Source organism: Mirounga leonina, unplaced genomic scaffold (assembly GCF_011800145.1).
Source record: "Mirounga leonina isolate KUSES-001 unplaced genomic scaffold, KU_Mleo_1.0 Mir_154, whole genome shotgun sequence".
NCBI lineage: Eukaryota > Metazoa > Chordata > Mammalia > Carnivora > Phocidae > Mirounga > Mirounga leonina.
Genome location: NW_023270389.1, coordinates 35,797,763 through 35,817,041, shown reverse-complemented (window position 1 = coordinate 35,817,041; position 19,279 = coordinate 35,797,763). Strand labels below are relative to the sequence as shown.

The 19,279-nt window shown below is 39.3% G+C and overlaps 1 protein-coding gene across 1 annotated transcript in view; it reads right to left on the bottom strand.

Moving 5' to 3' along the window:
- HHAT (hedgehog acyltransferase) overlaps window positions 1-19,279 on the bottom strand; it is a 348,920-nt gene that overhangs the window by 61,814 nt on the left and 267,827 nt on the right. Inside the window, exon 10 of the mRNA XM_035010478.1 lies at window positions 15,814-16,015. Within this exon, the coding sequence (XP_034866369.1) occupies window positions 15,814-16,015 (202 nt within the window). The remainder of the gene's footprint in view (window positions 1-15,813; window positions 16,016-19,279) is intronic.

Here is a 19,279-nt window from a genome sequence, read left to right as displayed (position 1 = left end):
CAAGTCCCACAGGACTGTGGTAAACAAACAAGCAGTTCCTAAGCACTCTCCTGAGACCATACTACAAGTCCTGACACAGGGTAAGCAGGCAAAAATTCCCACCTCCCAGTTTTTCCCTGAAAAGGGGTTTAAATACATACCCTCCCAGCTACTGTTTGAGGGTCTGGATTCTAATCATATTGCATCAAGGTGCTGACTGTGATCCTCCCCTATGGGACACTAATAGGTCTTAGCACATCTTCAACTAAGGGGGCCACTAAGAACAAAGAAGGTAACTTGAACTGGGACAATCACAAAGGTCTGACATAAAAATTAGAAGCTCAGGCCAGGCTGACTGATGTGGTTCATCTTCTACACAAGACCACTCTGTCAAGACTGGGAGAGATGGCATTTTTATATAATGTAAAGAAACCATCACAGAGAGTCAAGAAATATGAACAAACAGAGGAATATGTTCCAAACAACAAAAAAGAAGATAAATCTCCAGAAACAGATCTTAACAAAATCAGGATAAGTGATTTTTACCTGATTGAGAGTTTAAAATAATAGTCATTAAGATGCTCACCAAAGCCAAGAGAGTAATGTATGAACAAAGTGAGAATTTCAACAAAAAGACAGAAAGTACCAGACAGAAATCACAGAGCTTAATAATACAATAACTGAACTGAAAATTTAATAGAGGGATTCAAAAACAGACTAGGTTAAGTGGAATAAATAATCAGCAAACTCAAAGACAGGTCAGTGGAATTTATCCAATCAGAGTAGAAAATGAAAAAAGAATGAAAAGAGTAAAGATGGTTTAAGGGACTTATGGATACCATCAAGCAACCAATATACATATTGTAGGGGTCTCGAAAGAAAAAGAGAGAGACTGAAAGGGGAAGAAAGCTTAGTCAAAAAAAATAATGGCTGAAAGCTTCCCTAACCTGGAGAAAGAAACAGACATCTAGATCTAGAAAGCCTAAAAAGTACCAAATAAGAAATCTAAAGAGACCCACACAGAGACAGATTATAATTAAATTGTCAAAAGATAAAGACAAGGGGAGACTCTTAAATGCAGCACAAGAAAAACAATTTGTTACATACAAGGGAACCCTCATACGACTATCAGCAAATTTTTTAGCAGAAACTTTACAGGCCAGAAGGGAGTGGCACAGTGTATTTAAAATGCTTAAAGAAAAACATAGCCAACCAAGAATACTCTACCTGGCAGAGTTGTCCTTCAGAATGAAAGATAGATACTGAGTTTTCCAAACAAAAGCTGAAGGAGTTCGTCACCACTAAACCAGCCTTATAATAAATGTTAAAGGGATTTTTTAAGCTAAAAAAAAAAAAAGGATGCTAATTAGTAATAGGAAAACATATAAAAGTCACTGGTAATGGTAAGTATATAAATTCAGAACACTCTAATGTTGTAATGGTGGTGGTAAATAATTTATAAATCTAATATAAAGGTTAAAAGAAAAAGTACTAAAAATAACAATAACTACAAAAATGAGTTAATGGATACACAGTGTAAAAGATGTAAATTGTAACAGCAAAAACAGAACAGGTGGGTGTAAAAATGTTGAGCTTTTGCATTCAATGGAGTTATTAGCTTAAAACAGACTGTTACAAGATGTTTTATGTAAGCATCATAGTAACCACAAAGCAAAAACCTAAAGCAGATACACAGAAGATAAAGGAATCAAAGCATAGCACTACAGAAAATTATTATATCACAAAGAGAGTAAGAGAGAAACAAAGAAATAAAAAACAGTCAGAAATAATTAACAAAATAGAAACAGTCCATATCTATCAATAATTACTTTAAATGTTTTATGGAAGTGTGGAATGACTATATTGTACACCTGAAAATAATATTACACTGGATGTTAACTGGAATTTAAATAAAAACTTTTTTTAAAAAGTAAATGGACTAAATTCTCCAATCAAAAGACAGAGATATTTGTATACCAGTGTTCACTGCTATATTATTCACAATAGGCAAAAGGTGGAAACAACCCAAATGTCTGTCAATGGATGAAAGGATAAACAAAATGTGATATACAAGGATGGAATAGTATTCAGCCTTTAAAAGACAAAAAATTCTGATGTACACTACAACATGGATGAATCATAAAGACATTATGCTAAGTGAAATAAGTCAGAAGGAAAAAAATTACATGATTCCACTTATAGGTGGTACCTAGAATCATCAAATTCATAAAGAAAGAAAGTAAAATAGTGTTCCTGGGGGCCGGGGGGAAGGAGGTAATATGAAGTTATTGCTTAATAGGTTTAGAGTTTCTGTTTGAGATGATTAAAATGTTCTGGAGACTGATGGTGGTAATGGCTGTACAACATTGTGAATAAATTTAATGCCTTTGAATTGTAGATTTAAAAACAGTTAAAACAGTAAATTTTATGTCATGTATAATTTATCCCAATGAAGAATTATTAGGCCTGTCTCACAGACAGATATACAGAATAATGAATATATGTAATTTTCATACACAAGTGGATCATAATCAAACTGAATACAAACTAAGCCAGGAAAGGAAGACAAATATATTCTAAAAAGTTATCATGAAGGCCATGCTCACCAACAATGGAATAAAATAAATCAGCAACAACAAAGACAAAAATCTGTAAAACTTAACACACCAGTAAATTTTTAAAAATTTTATTGATGTAAACCAAAAACTTCTATTGAAGGAACAATAAAATGAATAAATGTTAGCAAGTATGATCAATTAAGAAAACAAAGCCAAATAAACAAGAGGTAATAATATACAGGAAATTTCAAACTCTTTGGAGATTATATAGTGATATATTTGATAATGTAGCTAAGAAACAAAGTATCTAGAAAATATAAATTACCTAAAATTCTCATAGAAAAAGTAGATGGCCTGAAAAACCATAGAAGAACAGAAACAGTGGTCAAAGCTCTATGTTCAAAGAAAAATTGCCCAGATGATCTTAATGAGCAAGTTCTACCAGATGATCAAGGAACAGACAATTTCCATGGAAACTGTTTCAGAGGATAAAAAACCATGGGAAGCTTCCACTGGTTTCATGATGCTAGTATAACCCTGATACTAAAGTGATAAAGAGACAACATAGGGAAAGAAAACCATAAGTTAATCTTTCTTCTACACATTACCTTAAAAATTCTAAATTAAACAGCTGTAAATTGAATATAGGAGTGATTAAAAGAATTCTCTCAATCAAGTAAAATTCATCCCAGGAATGGGAGGAGGATTCAATATTAAAAATATTAGAAATTCATGTAATTCACGAGATTAAATAATTAAAGGAGAATAATCTTATGATCACTCAACAGATGCCAATAAAATAATAGGTAAAACTGCATGCTCGTTCACGATTTTAAAAAAATAGTAAAAGAGTAAGCTTCTTTAGGTTGATAAAGATAATGTGTCAAAACCCCAAGTATTCTCACTAGTTTCAAGGAAAAGACATTTTCTCCTCTATCACTCAAAATCATACTGAAAGACTAAGTCAATACAACAAGACAATTAAATGCAGTGAGGGTTAAATCTGTTGGCAAGGACAAAACTGTCATTATTTGTGGATGATATGACCATCAATCTAGAAAATTCACAAGAAACAATTGACAAATTACTAGAGTTAACAAAAGATTTCAACTGGGTAGACGCAAAATGATCAACTCAAAACAAAAATCAGCATTTTTCCTATACCAAAGCAATAATCCACAAAGAAGTGTCCAAGACTTCTAAGGAGAAATGATAATCATTGTGTAATAACATAAGGGAAGACTTGAATACATAACTAATTCATGACTGGAAAAACAGCATCACAGACATATTAACTCTACACAAATTAAGCTACACTTTAGTGCCAGTCTAACAAATTCCAATATAAATACCAGAAGGAGTTTTGAGGAACTTTCCTAATTCTAAGACTCATATGGAAGAGCCACGGTATAAAAATAGCTAATGTAATTTGGAAAAAGAACCAAAAGGGGCATGGGACTTTCCATATCAGGAATCAAGACATACTATAGAACTCTAGCATTTCAAATAGGAAGAATCAGGTAGATCAATACAACAGAACTGAGCCTAAAAAATGAATTTATGTATATTTGGATATTTGCTATATATTAAAGATGATCTTTCAGATCAGTAGGGAAAGTATGGACCACTGAATAAAACAGTTTGAAGTTATAAAAACCATTCTTAGTTGCAGGCCATACAAAAACAGGCAGTAGACCAGATTTGGCCCACGGGCCATCACAGTTTGCCAACTCCTACTCTATCTATTCTTGGTACCTGCTCTAAAGAAATACTTACATGTATGTACAAGAAGGCATATCTAGGCATCTCCACAGCCGCTGCATTTGCAAAAGAAAAAATTAGAAGCAACCGAAAACTTCAACAACAGAAGAATGGCTAAATACATTATATATCCATGCCATGTCCAATTATGCAGATCTACATCTACTAATGTAGAAACATCTTCAAAACATGTCATGAGGAGGAAAAAAGCACAAATTTTAGAATATTTATATATTTATTATAACACACACACACACACACACAGTAGTAAAAGTATGTATGGAAGGCCATACTCTAATCTGACAACAATGGTTACCTCTCATGGAAGAAGAAAGAGAGCAAGGTGTGTTTGTTGAGGTGGGGGGATGGCTGTCTTAGAGGACTCCAGTCTTAGCTGTTTTCAAGAGCATATGGTCACAAATGACTTCATAAATTTAAAAAGAATAAAAGAATAAAAAAAGGAAATCTAGGAATCTTTCCACTTAATGACCTTAGACCCTGGCTATCTTCCCTAAGTATGGAGTCAAGGCATATGGGTGGGAAGACAGAAGCTAGATGACCATCACAGCCAAATTATGACTGTTCATGGCACTGGGGATCACCCTCTCCAGGTAGTACTGAGGTCCCTTGAGACTATTAAATAAGCCTAAAATGTGACAGATCTGGCCTCAGCTATAATCTGTTCAAACACAAAAACAACAGCTTAGGGTAAGGCCTGCTTTTAAGCAAACCTGATATTTAAAAATCTAAAACTGACAAACAGGTAAAGCATTCCAAAATGATTCGGCCAACAGCACAGAAAACTGTTCTATGACATCCAGTTAAACACAGTAGATTAGATATCTCTGCTCCTTCAAAACCCTGTTAAAAAGCAAGTAAACATTTGAAAATAAATCCACAGGCAAAGAACGGAATAGAAGTGAAAAGCAAGTGAGCAAAATCAACCCATTTTCATAAGATAGAGAGCAGATGGAGGAATTAGCAGGACTGAGACACCTGGATAGTAGATATCAAAGAGAGGAGTCATTCATACACCAGATAGATTCCCAGAGGCCTACACATTAGAGGCACCATATACCACAGATGGCAACAGTAAACCATGGAGAAAGAAAACAGGAAGGTTGGTTAAAAATGGGCATACACACCCTGGGGTTTCCCCCTTTCTCTGCCCCCCCCGCCATGATGAATGAAGGTGGTAACAGGGTTTTTTTAATCCATAAACTGCATTAGAGTAACTCTAAACTCAGGGCCAACAGGCACAGTGGCATTTCAGAATACCAAAGATATTTTCATTAAGGTTCTGGAGAGAAAAACAGATTACATACAAAGAATCAAAAACCAAAATGGCATTTCTCAACAGTAAAACTCAAAACGAGAATACAAATTACATCTTCAAAATTTTCAGGAGAAATTACCGTTCAACCTTAAAATTCAGTGCTCAGATAATCAAAGGTGAGGTAGAATAAAGACAGTTTGAGAAATACAAGGTCTCAAAAACATGTTATCACTCACGGTGCTTTTCTAAGGCAGCTACTAAAGGATGTGCTCCACCAAATCGGAGGGGAGAAAACAAGGAGTTCTGGGGCCCACGATACAGGGATTCAGCCCAAGAGAGAGGAGGAGGGAAATGTCAGGACGCCAGCTGTACGGCCAATCTGAAGGGAAACGATCCAGATGGGCCATGGGGATGGAAGGGCTTCAGGAGAGGTTCTCCAGGAAAAGAAGAGAGCTGACAGATTTCCAAATACATCTGACTACATGGAAAATACTATTCTGAGGGATTTTTCAATTTTATTGGGGAGTTTGGAAAGAAGTGGTGATAGTAAACTCCTAATCACACAAAAAGAGGCAAGGTGATTCTTAATCTAAGGTGGGGAAACAGGTGACTAAAAAGGAAACTCAATGATAGCATATTAACTGGCTTGGCAGTGAGCCACACTTACCATCGTGATAATAATGTAAACAGCAAATGTTGATTTAGCCAAAAATAAAGATGGTTATTCTATTAGAAGGAGTTGGGAGTATGTCTCAGATGCAAAAACCTCAAGTAGAAAGCAGTTAATATTTATAATTCATAAGTGAAGCAATAAGAGAATAGACTTTAGAAAGGCAGAGGTAGATGTCAGAAACAACTAAGAGAATGAGAAGTTGTTGCTGATGAGGACAAGGACGTCTGCATAGAAGGAATGGAGACCAAAGATTCATTTATCTCAAGAAAGCCTTGCAGTATGATTTGACTTCTGGCCCATGAACACAGATTTCTTAAACTTTCTGGGTTTCCATTCATTCCCACTGCAAAGCGGGGATAACAATAGTACTTACCTGTAAAGCTACTACTGAAACCACATGACATAATTGGGTAAAAATGCTTTTGCGAGCATTCCCACTTCACTTGGACCAATTTTTTCATAGACCGGTTGAGTGAACCACAACTAAAACATAAGTTGTCTAAGAACTGAGGGCTGGAATGTCAATTAATCTAATGCCAAATGGTTTGGCCATAGCTTGCTTATCTCGAATTGCAAATCTTTGTTATTCCGGAGAAAACCCATTTTTTGCTGGTTAAAAAAAAATCTAATGCCAAATGTACACAAGCAGCAAGGATAAATTAAGTGAATGAATAAGTGTGTAAGATCTATTAAAGCAAATGTCTCTTATCTGATATCAAGGATGCTTAGAATAAATTATGTATAACTGAATTTGACGCCCTTTCTAATTGAACTAACCATGTGTTCCTACACAAATCACATACCTTCCCAGCCTATAGTATGTTCCTCATCTATAAAAATGAAGATAAGGAACCCCTGTCCTGCTTGGTTGTTGTGATGCTTAAATAAAATAACAAATGTGAAAGATCCTTGTGCAGAATCTAGTACAGTTTCTTCCCCGGCAAAGGGTGGCAGCTACAACAGCCCCACATTAGTCTGGACCTTTCATTTCTTTTTTTTTTTTTAAGATTTTATTTATTTATTTGAGAGAGAGACAGAGAGCACGAGTTGGGAGGAGAGGGAGAAGCAGGCTCCCTGATGAGCAGGGAGCCCGATGTGGGGCTCGATCCCAGGACCCTGAGATCATGACCTGAGCCGAAGGCAGATGTTTAACTGACTGAGCCACCCAGGCGCCCCTGGTCCTTCCATTTCTAACATGAATCAAGCATCCATGGTCAGCTAAGCAAAGCCTCCTGAGGGTGGATCCATCCTGCACCCTTTTCTCTCAATAACCTTTAAGTAGATAACAATACCTATTCACTGCAGAAAAGGCTGAAAATACAAATGAGTAAAACCAAGAAAATATGTATCACACGTAATCCCGTCAGTAAAAAGCTAGCCACCATTAATGTTGGAGTGTATAACCTTCTACGCACTTCTCTGTGTTTGCACGTATCTTTAAATAAAAATACATTTTTGTTATATCTGTTTTTCTTTATTCCTCTCCACCCTTCTTCACAGTGAAATTATTTGAAGATCATTACTTTCAATGGTGGCCTAGTCAACTTGATAGATGTCCTGCACCTTTTATATGATACTCTTTCCTGCCACCCCTCAGGGCCATTCAGCTCTTACTCCAGCTCTGACTCCAGCCTACTGGGTGAACTATAGGGTTCAGACCAGAGGAAAAAGCAAAAGCCCCCTTAAATTGTGTTTCAGTACATTCTGGCAATCACAGTACATTGATACCGACTCAGCTCATCTCAAATGAGACCAGCAGCTGCTCCATAGGCTTTTTAAAGCAGTGTTTATTTCTAGGTCTTGGGAGGAATGTGAGATATTTTGGAAGTCCTGAACATCTCTGACTCCTCAGAGCTTTATAAAATGAACACACACACACAAATATATGTATATATACACATACATACATACACATGTACGTATATTACATATATGTGTTATACAGTTATAGCATATATACATAATATTGATCACACATAAAGCCTAAGTATACATTGTAAATAAATACATATTATAGAAATATATTGCACAAAGTATGTGCATATTATTTTTGGGAAAAGGGGGCTAATTTCATCCTTCTATTGATAATAAGAACACTGGAAACTCAAGCTCTGCTACCTTCAATGAGTAATGGGTTTTCTGGGAGGAAAAAAGAGCCAGATTTAGAAAGACATAACCAAAGCTTCAGCACGTACACAGTAAGATTTTGCTTTTTCCTAAGCTCATCTAGAGAGAGATGCTGGGCACTAAGCTGTGACCAGAGTAACCACCACTTATCTGTGCTGTAGAAGCAGGAATTGGAGACTCTCAAGTAATGCATCTAATCCCACACGCCATCTGAAAAAGCCCATTTCAACCACTGCCATTCAAGTGATAGATCTCATCTTTGGCTTAGTATTCTTTCCCGAGGTTACAATTCCCAAGGCCGGGAGACTGTGCTGTGTGCTTGGGGAAGAAAGGACGGGCAGCCATGGCAGCAGCGATGATGAAAGGGTGACCCTGCCTTGCTCGAGCCTAACCTGACAGGGACAGGGAAGGCCACAGAAGCCCCAGAGCAGGCCAGACCTGGAGAGGTTCACCAGGCCATGAATAACTGGAAACTGGCTCTAGTTCAAAGCCTTCTCTCTGCAGATAGCAGACTCAGTAAAAAGAACCTGTGAAAATGCTTTTGCCATGCTAAACGTATTCGACTAAAAGACAGAATTATTTGCCACATTCCACCTTTCAGACCAGAGGGGTTAAGGCTTAGGTTCAGATTCCCACAGAGAAGAAAATGTGTTAGCAGTGAATTGCGCCGTGTGCTTCCTGCATCGTTAATGATCCTTCGGAGTGGGAGACAATGGAGGGGGCACCAACAGGTCGTCATCCACCAAGGAACACACTGTTCATAACAACATGCATTGCTTTTTCCAGACGGAGAGGCCTGGGTGAGTGCTAACAAGCTAGCACAACAGGCTAATTTGACGTGTGGGATTAATATGTTAATTTAATGCTCTCCTGTTTGGTTAAGTGGTTTGCATTTCTATATTTCTAAGTCTGGCCTTCAAATCCCTTTATATGGAAAACCTTTGGCTTCTCTAGCTTCCTTTCCTCCATTCTCCTGAGTGATAACCCCTCATCTCCCATGTCTGCCTCCTCACCCCCATGGCAACCCTATTCCTGACTTCAGGCTGTATGTGTGCTATTCTCCTGACCTGGAATGCCTGTCTTCTCTCTACTGACCTATCCAAGCCCCACTCTTAATTCTTCAGAGTCCAACTCAAGCCCCAGCTCTTTAAATAAACCATTCTTCAAAGCTTAGCTCACACTGACCATCACCCCTCATGAACATCAGTGGTCTCTCTGCACATAATGCCTTACCTCAACTGATTTGCACACGTCTTGCATCTCCAGCAGGCCAATGATCTCCTATGGCACAGGGAAGATGCCTCACAGCCCCTTCCTCCCACTGTCAGCACCCTGGTCTGGAGACATAACCATTCTTTAACTTCACTTTACTTTATCCCTTAATGGCATCACCACCTTTGATGACCCCCTCCATGAAATACCCTCTTTTTCTTGGTTTCTGTGAAATCACCCTCTAGATTTTCCTCCCCGCTTCTGGCCCCTTCTCCTCCACCCAACTTTCAAATGTTGGGTGTTCCTCGGTTTCGGTCCTGGGCCACCACCTTTTCTTCTCTTTCTGCACTCTCCCTGGAAAGTCTCAAACATTTCCAGGGCTCCAAAATACCAACTATAAGCTCCCAAATGTCTGTCTCTAGCCTGGACCTTTCTTCTGAGCAATGCCTTTGAAGTCTAGGCCAATCGGTATTTATGATGCTTATGAAGATAAGACTGTTTTTTAATATAGATCACTTAGCTCTTCCTGGAGAAAAGCTCTCATTCCATTTTATTGCCTCTTTATTCCAAAGCAGACACTGCAAAGATGATTATCCTGATAGGCCACACAAAGTACCTTGTTATTGGAGGGAACTAATAATAGACTCTACCACTACACAATGATAGACTAGTACCCTATAGGCATTGAAGTACTGAAAGAGATGCAAAAAGAAAAAAGAAGAAAAAAATAGGAGGAAGGGACCACGTCCTTCACTCAGAGTTCCCCAGAGTTCTTCAGTATGTCTCCCACATAGGGTACTGAAAATGGTTTTTTTCCTAATTAAGCAAATTAAGAAATGAAGAACCAGACTGATTCTGCCTAATGGCCAAGTCTAGAAAGCCTTCCAGTCTTGAGAAAATGGCTTATCTACAAGAAGTACTTGATCTCTATTTGTTGAATCAAGCCAAGCAGCAGAGAAATAGAAGATCATGAGTCATTGTCAAACAGAACTACTCTTCTTAGACTAGTTTGCTTTGTAATCCTTCAGTGAGTTAGTTGGGGCTGGTGTCACTGACCTCAAGTGAAAGTGTTTCTCATCAGGCCAACTGACATGTATGTATATCCTGCTAATTGGTGGGTTAGGATTCCAGAGAACTAAGTAAGCATTAGTTGGATCATGTCGATAATTCTTACAATTGACTGATCAATTTTAAATTGACTGATCTCACAAACTCATGGGATTTCTGTACCTACATCTTCAAACTGACCAATATAGCAGATAAACTGAATGGATATCACCACAGAGCCGTGGTCTTTGGGCTCCTTCTGACACACCAGAGCATCAGATCCCTCCCACAACCATTAGACTGACCCTCCCTGATTGTCACTGGAAGCGCCTTTCCTCAATTAAGTCTATAAATAGAAATTTTACTACTTCAGAGAGGATATAAATCAGCTCAGTAGGATACTCTTGGGGCAAAGAAGAGGAGATAAGGGTTGGGGGGAGGAGGACATATTGAAATTATTCAATGAAATGAGCATCAAGGGTGGGGGTGGGTGAACTGCTTGAGATGTCGATTCTCCTTTTGTAGGAGTAACTGACAGGCAGCCTGAAGGTATCTTCCTTCAAAGGAGAGAGCACATTGAGAATTGGCAAGAAGTAATGTCACTCTACTCTACTCAAAATGCTTCCACTTATTAAAAGATTTCCATGCTGAACACATATTCTAGCTCCCTCCTTGAGAGAGTGCTTGTATAGAGAAAAAGCGTGTTGCTTCAGCAGTAATTTCTCTTTGTCCACCCCGCTCGGGTGTTTGTGAAAGTACCTTTTGTCAACATCCTACAGCTCTGTTCCCCAGTGAGTCACAACCAATAATCCCCCCTCTCATAAAGCAGCAGGGTGCCAGATAGGCTAATTCCTCCCCAACCCTTTCTTTCCTATATATATTTTGTTCACTGAGCATTAAATTAGCATTTTGCCATCACTAGATCAATTATTATCTATGCTGCTATGGAAAAAAATAATCTCCCTGTATAATGCTCAACAAGCCTCAGCCTTAAGAAGTTCTTCCAGTATTCTATCTATATTCTTCATGCTGCTGTATGGGCCTACTTCCTCTTACACTGCCCTCAGTGAAGTCAGAAAATATTCATTCATTCATTTAACAAGTATTTACTACACAACTTACTCTGTGCCAAGCATTTTGATACATGCCAAGGATACAGACCTCTGACTTCATGAGGCTTACAGTTCAGTGAAGGAGATACGGATTAAACAAGTTATTGTATAAAAATATTTCATTGCAACTATGATAAGTACAACAGAAGAGATCACCTACAAGGTGCCCAAAATGAATTGTTAATCAGGACCTGACTGACTCAGGAGGGTCAGCGGAGGACAAACAAACAAGATATCACTGGAACTATAATCTGAAGGATGAAGAGAGGTGGAGGGAGAGGAGAGAAAGCATCCTAGGACACGGACGAGCCCATGTGGGGTTCTGAGGCTGGAAGGGCAAGATGAGCAATTGAAGAGAAGGAAGAACAGAGTGTGAAGTGGGGGGTGGGAGCAGAGCGGATGGGGAGAGATAGCAAGCTCAAGATCAGGCAGGGCCTCCTAGGTCATCTTAAATATTGCGGGCTTAGTCCTAAAATAATGGGATACCACTAGGGATTTTAAGAAGGATAACAACATGGTTAGGTTTTTATTGAGAAACATCACTCAGCACTGTGAGGATAATGAATTGAAGAAGGCAAAAGAAACTAGCTAGAAACTATCTGGTAGACTGGGCAAGGAATAAGAACAGTAAGATTAGGATGACATAGCAGAAATGGAAATAATTTTTAAAAATAAGATCTTCCTAGGAGATAGAATATACAGTACATACAGGTAGAATGGAGGGAGAGAGAGTACAAAGGGTAACTTGCTGGTTTGGGCCTTGAGTAACTAGATTAAGGATGACTTTTCTAGAAACAGAGAATGCAAGAGGGAAAGGAGCTAGTTGGACTTATGGCGGTATGGGGTACGCGAGTCCAGTACTACATATGCTAAGTCTGAGATACCTGTGAGATACACAAGTGCAACAGCTCAGTAGCCATTGGATATACGAGGTACCTCATCATTACTGAACATTATTTAAAATTATAACACTCTACATTCTTGTAATTTTTGTCTTGATGGGGGTATGTTCTAGAATTGTACTGCTCAAAATGGAAGACCCTGGCCACATGGGGGCTACTTAGACTCAAATTAATTAAAATTATAAATTTTAAAAATTAGTTTCTCGGTGACACTAGTCACATTTCAAGTGCTCAGTGTGGCTGCTTACTTCCGTATTGGTCATTTCCATTACTGCAGAAAGTTCAATTGGACAGCCCTGCCTAGAACATCAGAGGGTTTCCTACAACACTCAGCTCTGATTAGTCTTCTGGTGAATGTTCAACTGCCATTTCATCAACACTGAGAAATCCTACTGTATTTCGTGCTCCAGACAAAGCTTTGAGGTCGAAGATGAAAAAGATACGGGAAAAGAAGATATGATCATTCTTGGTACTCAAGTATCTTCCAACCAATCTTTAAAAAAAAAACAGATGAAGGATTAATGTCATTGGAGAGAATATATGAGCAGCCTGGGGGGGTGAGCTCCCATTGTAAAAATACTATCAGATCAATCATGGAGACTAATGTCAGAGGAAATTAGGTGTTAAGGAGGCATTAAGTCTTCATTTGGATTAAGACAAAAGAATGGGGAATGGATTCATGAAAAGAGAGGGAAGGAGAGTAACCCAAGTGGGGAAACAGTTCATTCAAAAGGTTACACAATATTTGAAATGCCAGCCCTATTTTTCTGAAGGAAAACAGAATCTATGCTGAACTGTGTAAGAAACAGAATAATGGGAAAAAGTCTTTGCATAGACAAGTGGAAGAACAACTAAAGAATCAACCCAATTGTATTATGCTGAGCGAAATAAGTCAATCAGAGAAAGACAATTATATGGTTTCACTCATATGTGGGATATAAGAAATAGCACAGAGAATCACAGGGGAAGGGAGGGAAAACTGAATGGGAAGAAATCAGAAATGGAGACAAACCATGAGAGACTCTTAACCATAGGAAACGAACCGAGGGTTGCTGGAGGGGAGGGGGTGGGGGGTTGGGGTAACAGGGTGATGGGCATTAAGGAGGGCACATGATGTGATGAGCACTGGGTGTTATATGCAACCGATGAATTACTGAACTCTACCTCTGAAACTAATAATGTACTATATGTTGGCTAACTGAATTAAAAAAAAAAAAATCAACCCAATTGTGCACTGACTTAACACTGTGGCTAACTCAGACGCTGAGCTAACCATTGGGGATATAAACAGTAATGGAATCCTGATCTCATACTCAAGGACTCCTTGTCTACATAGCTATAACCAACTACCAGGATGTCAGGATAGAAGGTGATAAAATAGGTTTTACAAAATATGTTCTTGCTCAATAAATATGTACACTAAACACCATATTCATAATATACAAGACATACATCTCACCAAAAAAATGCATACTCAAAAATTACTATCCACTTAGGTGTGTGACTTGTGGATGGGAGCTCAAATGAGGCAAACACACAAGGGTCCTGGACTGAGCTGTGATGAGGCAGAGCAGACATTCACGTGCTTCATCCTGTGAGTAAGTGTTCTCACTGTCTTCATTTTTAACCAAAATTAACAAGGCTACATAGCACAGTTTGGGTTCCTCCTTTAAGATTTTAGATTTTTAAAATTTGTCAGTAACATAAGCCACAGCTCAAAGTCTACAGAGCAGTGCTTAACATTAAGTTCAAGGCTAATTTTAGACCCTTCGTGAAGGAATGGGGAGATGTGTTACAGGGCTTCAGCCTAGGCTGAGAAGAATTCTCTGGCTTTCACAGATGATAACTGGGTTTCAGGCTCCGGGGAAGACTATTCGGATTTGAAGATGGAGATTGAAACCTTGATGATACCAGCTTGTATGGTTTTCCTTTGTGTTACATAGCCATGACTTTCATTGAAATTCCATTTTTCTATTAAGATTCACTGACATTTCTTTCCTGCTGATTGCTGGGTACTACTACTGAATAAAATATTTATCTTTAAACATACATGGGCATATTTAAATTCCTTCAGATGTGTTATTTTGCTATGTGCTTTGTATCAGTTTTTATTGAAATAACTGTCCACTTTTACTATGGCTATCTTTATAGGAAAAAAACCTCAAATGTATTCTATTTGGTAGTGTTGGGTTTCTGAAATATATTTGCTTTAGCTGCATATACTGGGGGAGTTTAGGCACATTAATCACGACTCAGTAAATTTCTTGTGTTTTATTGCCTGCCGTGAACACCGATGACAGCACATTTCTTTTTAGCCACTCTTCTCAGGGTTATCAGAATACTGCTGCATATTCAGAACTGACTCTTTCCTATAAGATTCTAATACACTGTATATCACTTTTATATGATAAAACATTTGTGTAACATGTGTGTAAAGTTCCAAATTTTCCAAATCATTCTCCTGTGGAATCAGAATGCATCTTAAGCACTTAGCTGTTTTTTTCTTTTTTCTTTTTTTTTATGCTACAGTAACAGTATCTATCAAATTAGCCAAGATTAAAAATACCAGCACTGCAGGGCAGTTAAGGAAGAGTTAAGCTGTATGCATGGCGAAAAAGGGTGAGAAACTTTTACTTAGCAATTTTACATATAAGAATTTGTCCCGGTTATGATACTCATCTCCATTTTGATTGACAATTGCCAAAAATTAGAATGACACGATTGCCCAATAGCAGGAGACTAATCAATGACGGCATAGCCACATAATGGAATTCTATTCTAGCCATTCAAAGGGGTTGTTAGAAATGGATTTGGTGACATAGAAAGGTGGTCCTCATACAACTATGTCTCTGGAATAATAGCATTTGTGTTAAACGTTATACATGTGTGCGTATATGTAAAGAAAAAGGTTAGAACAGTTGTAACAGTTTTTGTTGAAGAGGTATTTTTCTTTCCCTCTTGTGTGAATTTTCTTATTTTTATACAGTAGGCATGCATTGCTTTGAAACACTTATGTAAAAACAAAACAAAACAAAACCTGCTACCTCTGGGCACATCCTCTTTGAACCAATCCGGCAAAAATGGCCCATGTTGGAGTGAATCTGATGACCGCCTTCCCTCCCAGGCCTAGTCCACGTGGCTCAGTGGTCCCCCACCACCTGCTCACCACGCTGTCCTGGACGCACGGGGTCTGCACAAGCCTCTGGACTGCGTTCTCCACGCTGACTCCCAGCCAGTTGAGGGCCGCCCAACACCAGAGGTAGTCATAGCCACCATGCCAGAAGCTCACAAACGCAAACGTCACTGCGGTGGAAAACAGTGTCCCCAGCAGGCCATGCTGGGACCCGCCTACTGGAATGTACACATACCTAGAGAAAGAAGAGGCTGTTAGGAGCCATGCAGTGGGCTGTCCCTTCACTCCTACCTGCTTCTGCCCTTGATTCTCCTGTCACCCACTGTTAGCGACCATGTGGAGATCCTTCCCTGCTTCCAGGAGGCCACACAGGGCACTCCTTGAATTCTCCAACACACCAGCAACCGGCAAAAACACAAGCCTCAGTTCTGAGGGGCTTGAGGTTAAATGAACACACAGGCTCGAGAGCTCTCATTACCGGAGCAAAACAGCACTTACAAGAGGCAGGGTGAGGAGTGGTGAATTTACAGTTTCTAAAAGGGGAGTGCCCAACCCTGGAAGCCTCATCACACAATGGCAATTAAGCTTCCAGTTATATGGGGACACAAACCTTCAAGACAGTTATATATTTTACAGCTCAAACTATTATGTTTATGGTAAGCCCAATATTTAAGCACAATTGCTGCAATCAAGCTCCTAAATAGCAGGAGCTGGGTGCAGAACCGAGGTGCCAAGACCCATTGCTCCAGCTTTCCAGGCAAGTTGCCCAGAAGGAGCAGTGACTTTGCAAGTAAACGGAAGAGCTCTGTGCTCACAGGTCAGCCAAATTATTACCGAAAATGCACAGCATCTCGGGTACGCTCTCTACCGCTGAGGCAGCGATCTGACTACACATAAGCAGGACCATCTTCTTTAATTGGTATTTTCCAGCTAGGGTTGGACAAAACTCACACCTTGGGTTGGTAGAATCTGGAGAGCTAGGAGAACAGCCTCCTGGCAGCAACCTTTAAAAAAAAATAAAACCCATAGGTCTTTGATCTGTTGGTGCGTGCTTCTTTGTCCAACCTTCTTCCAGGAAGGAAAATGAAATCTTCATTTCCTGAATACACAGTGTGTCCCAGGCACGGTACTACACGCTTCACTCACATTACGTGGGTTGATTCTTTGAAGCACCGTATGGTTTACACCTGCTGTTCCAGCATGCCAGCCCGTTTACAATGTGTCCTGTTTGTATATTAATAGTTTGTAGGAAATGGGTTTTTTTATTATGTTATGTTAGTCACCATCCAGTACATCATTAGTTTTTGATGTAGTGTTCCATGATCCATTGTTTGCGTATAACACCCAGTGCTCCATGCAATGCCCCGGTGATGGGTATTAAGGAGGGCACATATTGCTTGGAAATGTTATTTTGAAAACCATTTTTGAAGAGAACAATTTTATAGACAAGTAAAAAAAAAAAAATGAAAACCACTCCCCAGTCAATAAATATTTCAAAAAACTATAGAATAAGTATTTTTTTAATTTATTTTTTTTATTCTTATGTTAATCCCCATACATTACATCATTAGTTTTAGATGAAGTGTTCCATGATTCATTGTTTGCATATAACACCCAGTGCTCCATGCAGAATGTGCCCTCCTCAATACCCATCACCAGGCTAACCCATCCTCCCACCCCCCTCCCCTCCAGAACCCTGTTTGTTTTTCAGAGTCCATCGTCTCTCATGGTTCGTCTACCCCTCCGATTTCCCCCGCTTCATAGAATAAGTATTTTTAAATACCTTCCTTCACTCTGTGCTCCAGTTTAGATAAAATTATATGATCAGCTTAAAAAGGCCCATTTTGTAGGTGAGAAAACAGAGGCTGAGAAGTTAACTTGAGCAAGGCACACAACCAGAAAGGGGAGGAGCCATCCTACAACTCTGGCACCACAGTTCATGCCCTCCATCACATCTACATCTTACACTCCAAGCTAAAACCAGAATGCACGTGAGAAAGTAGCCATTTCAGAAATAAGTGAAGCAAATAAAATGTCTTCTCTTGTGCAAAAAGAAGACCATCTTGACAACGAAATTAGCAAATATGTATCAAGGGCTCACTACAGATTACGGGATCCTCCATCTGCTTTCAAGCATTTATTTAGGCCTCCAGGGCAGTCCTGGCATTATGGGAAACCCAGAGACATAAAACATTGTTCCTGCCAAAAAGGACAGGTAGAGCTGGTTGTGAAACAATAGCAAATACGTCCCAGCATTAAGCTAGATGATACAGTACAAAGTAGACCAGGAGAGTTTGAGTGTGGAGGAGAATGGAGAGAGTGGAGGCAAGTGGACCGTAGCCTGGCAAGGCCAAGAGGATGAATTTTGCTGGGCAAAGGGGAGAAGGTGGGTGCCGCATCATGGACCTAGAAGGTCTGAACAATAAGCCAGAAAAGCCTGACAACCCCAGGCACGGTAGTTTTAGTTGGTGTTCTGCTGCCCCCTAGAGGCCGCTTGGTTATTGGTGCAGAACATTCTTCATCAGAAGCAAAAAATGGGCCACAATTCTCTATATATAGTCTCCTACCTGCATGGAGGGAGTTGCTGCCCCATCATGGCACTCCATGAGGCTGCACTTCACTTCATACAATGTTGTGTGCATATATATATATGTATATATATGCACGCGGCCTTCTTACACACATGTATGTATATATACATGTACATGTGTATGTATGTATAGAGGCAGCAGGGAAGGGAAACAGGTGTTCAAACCAATTTCAAAAGTATGAGGAATGACTGCTATTGACAGAAACTACAGATAATTTTATTTAAAAAAGATAATACTAATACCAATACTCTTCTCATCCAAGACAACTATTTCATGTTGACCTCTTATTGTACCTATGTTAAGGTGACTGGCCCTCTATATGTCAGGAAACCCAGTGTAGAATAAACTCATCATCATCTCATCATCCACACCAACGGTCCTTCATACTGGATTCAACTCCAAGAAGGACACATTCTCATGCCTGTGACAAGGAAGTGTCTAGCCCCATGATTACATGCACAGCTATTTTAGTAACTTTGCCTTCCAAATGACTGCCGACAAAAATCTGAGAATTCCTTTTATTCCTAAAATTCATATACAGCAGGTATCCAAGGACATGAGGCTGCTTATTTTAAACCTGAAGAGGGTCTGGCTTCCAGACTGGAAGATAAAAATCCCTTCTTCACTCTTAACCTCTGGAAGGCAGGAGGTGCATCAAAAAGGAGAGTAAACAAGTTATTGTCTTTTACAAATTCTACCAGTCTTGCATCAGTTCCATGATTAATAAAAACAGAAATGTCTCTCTTTCAGGAAAGCAGTAGTATGACCCCACTCACGGAGATCCACCGCACAGTGAAATTGATTTCCCCAAGGAAGAAAGCTTTCAGCACCACCTTCTCCACGAAGCAAAAAACAAAAAGATTTTTCTTGTCAGTGACTGTGAGCTTCAGTCTGCACAGGGCCTGCCC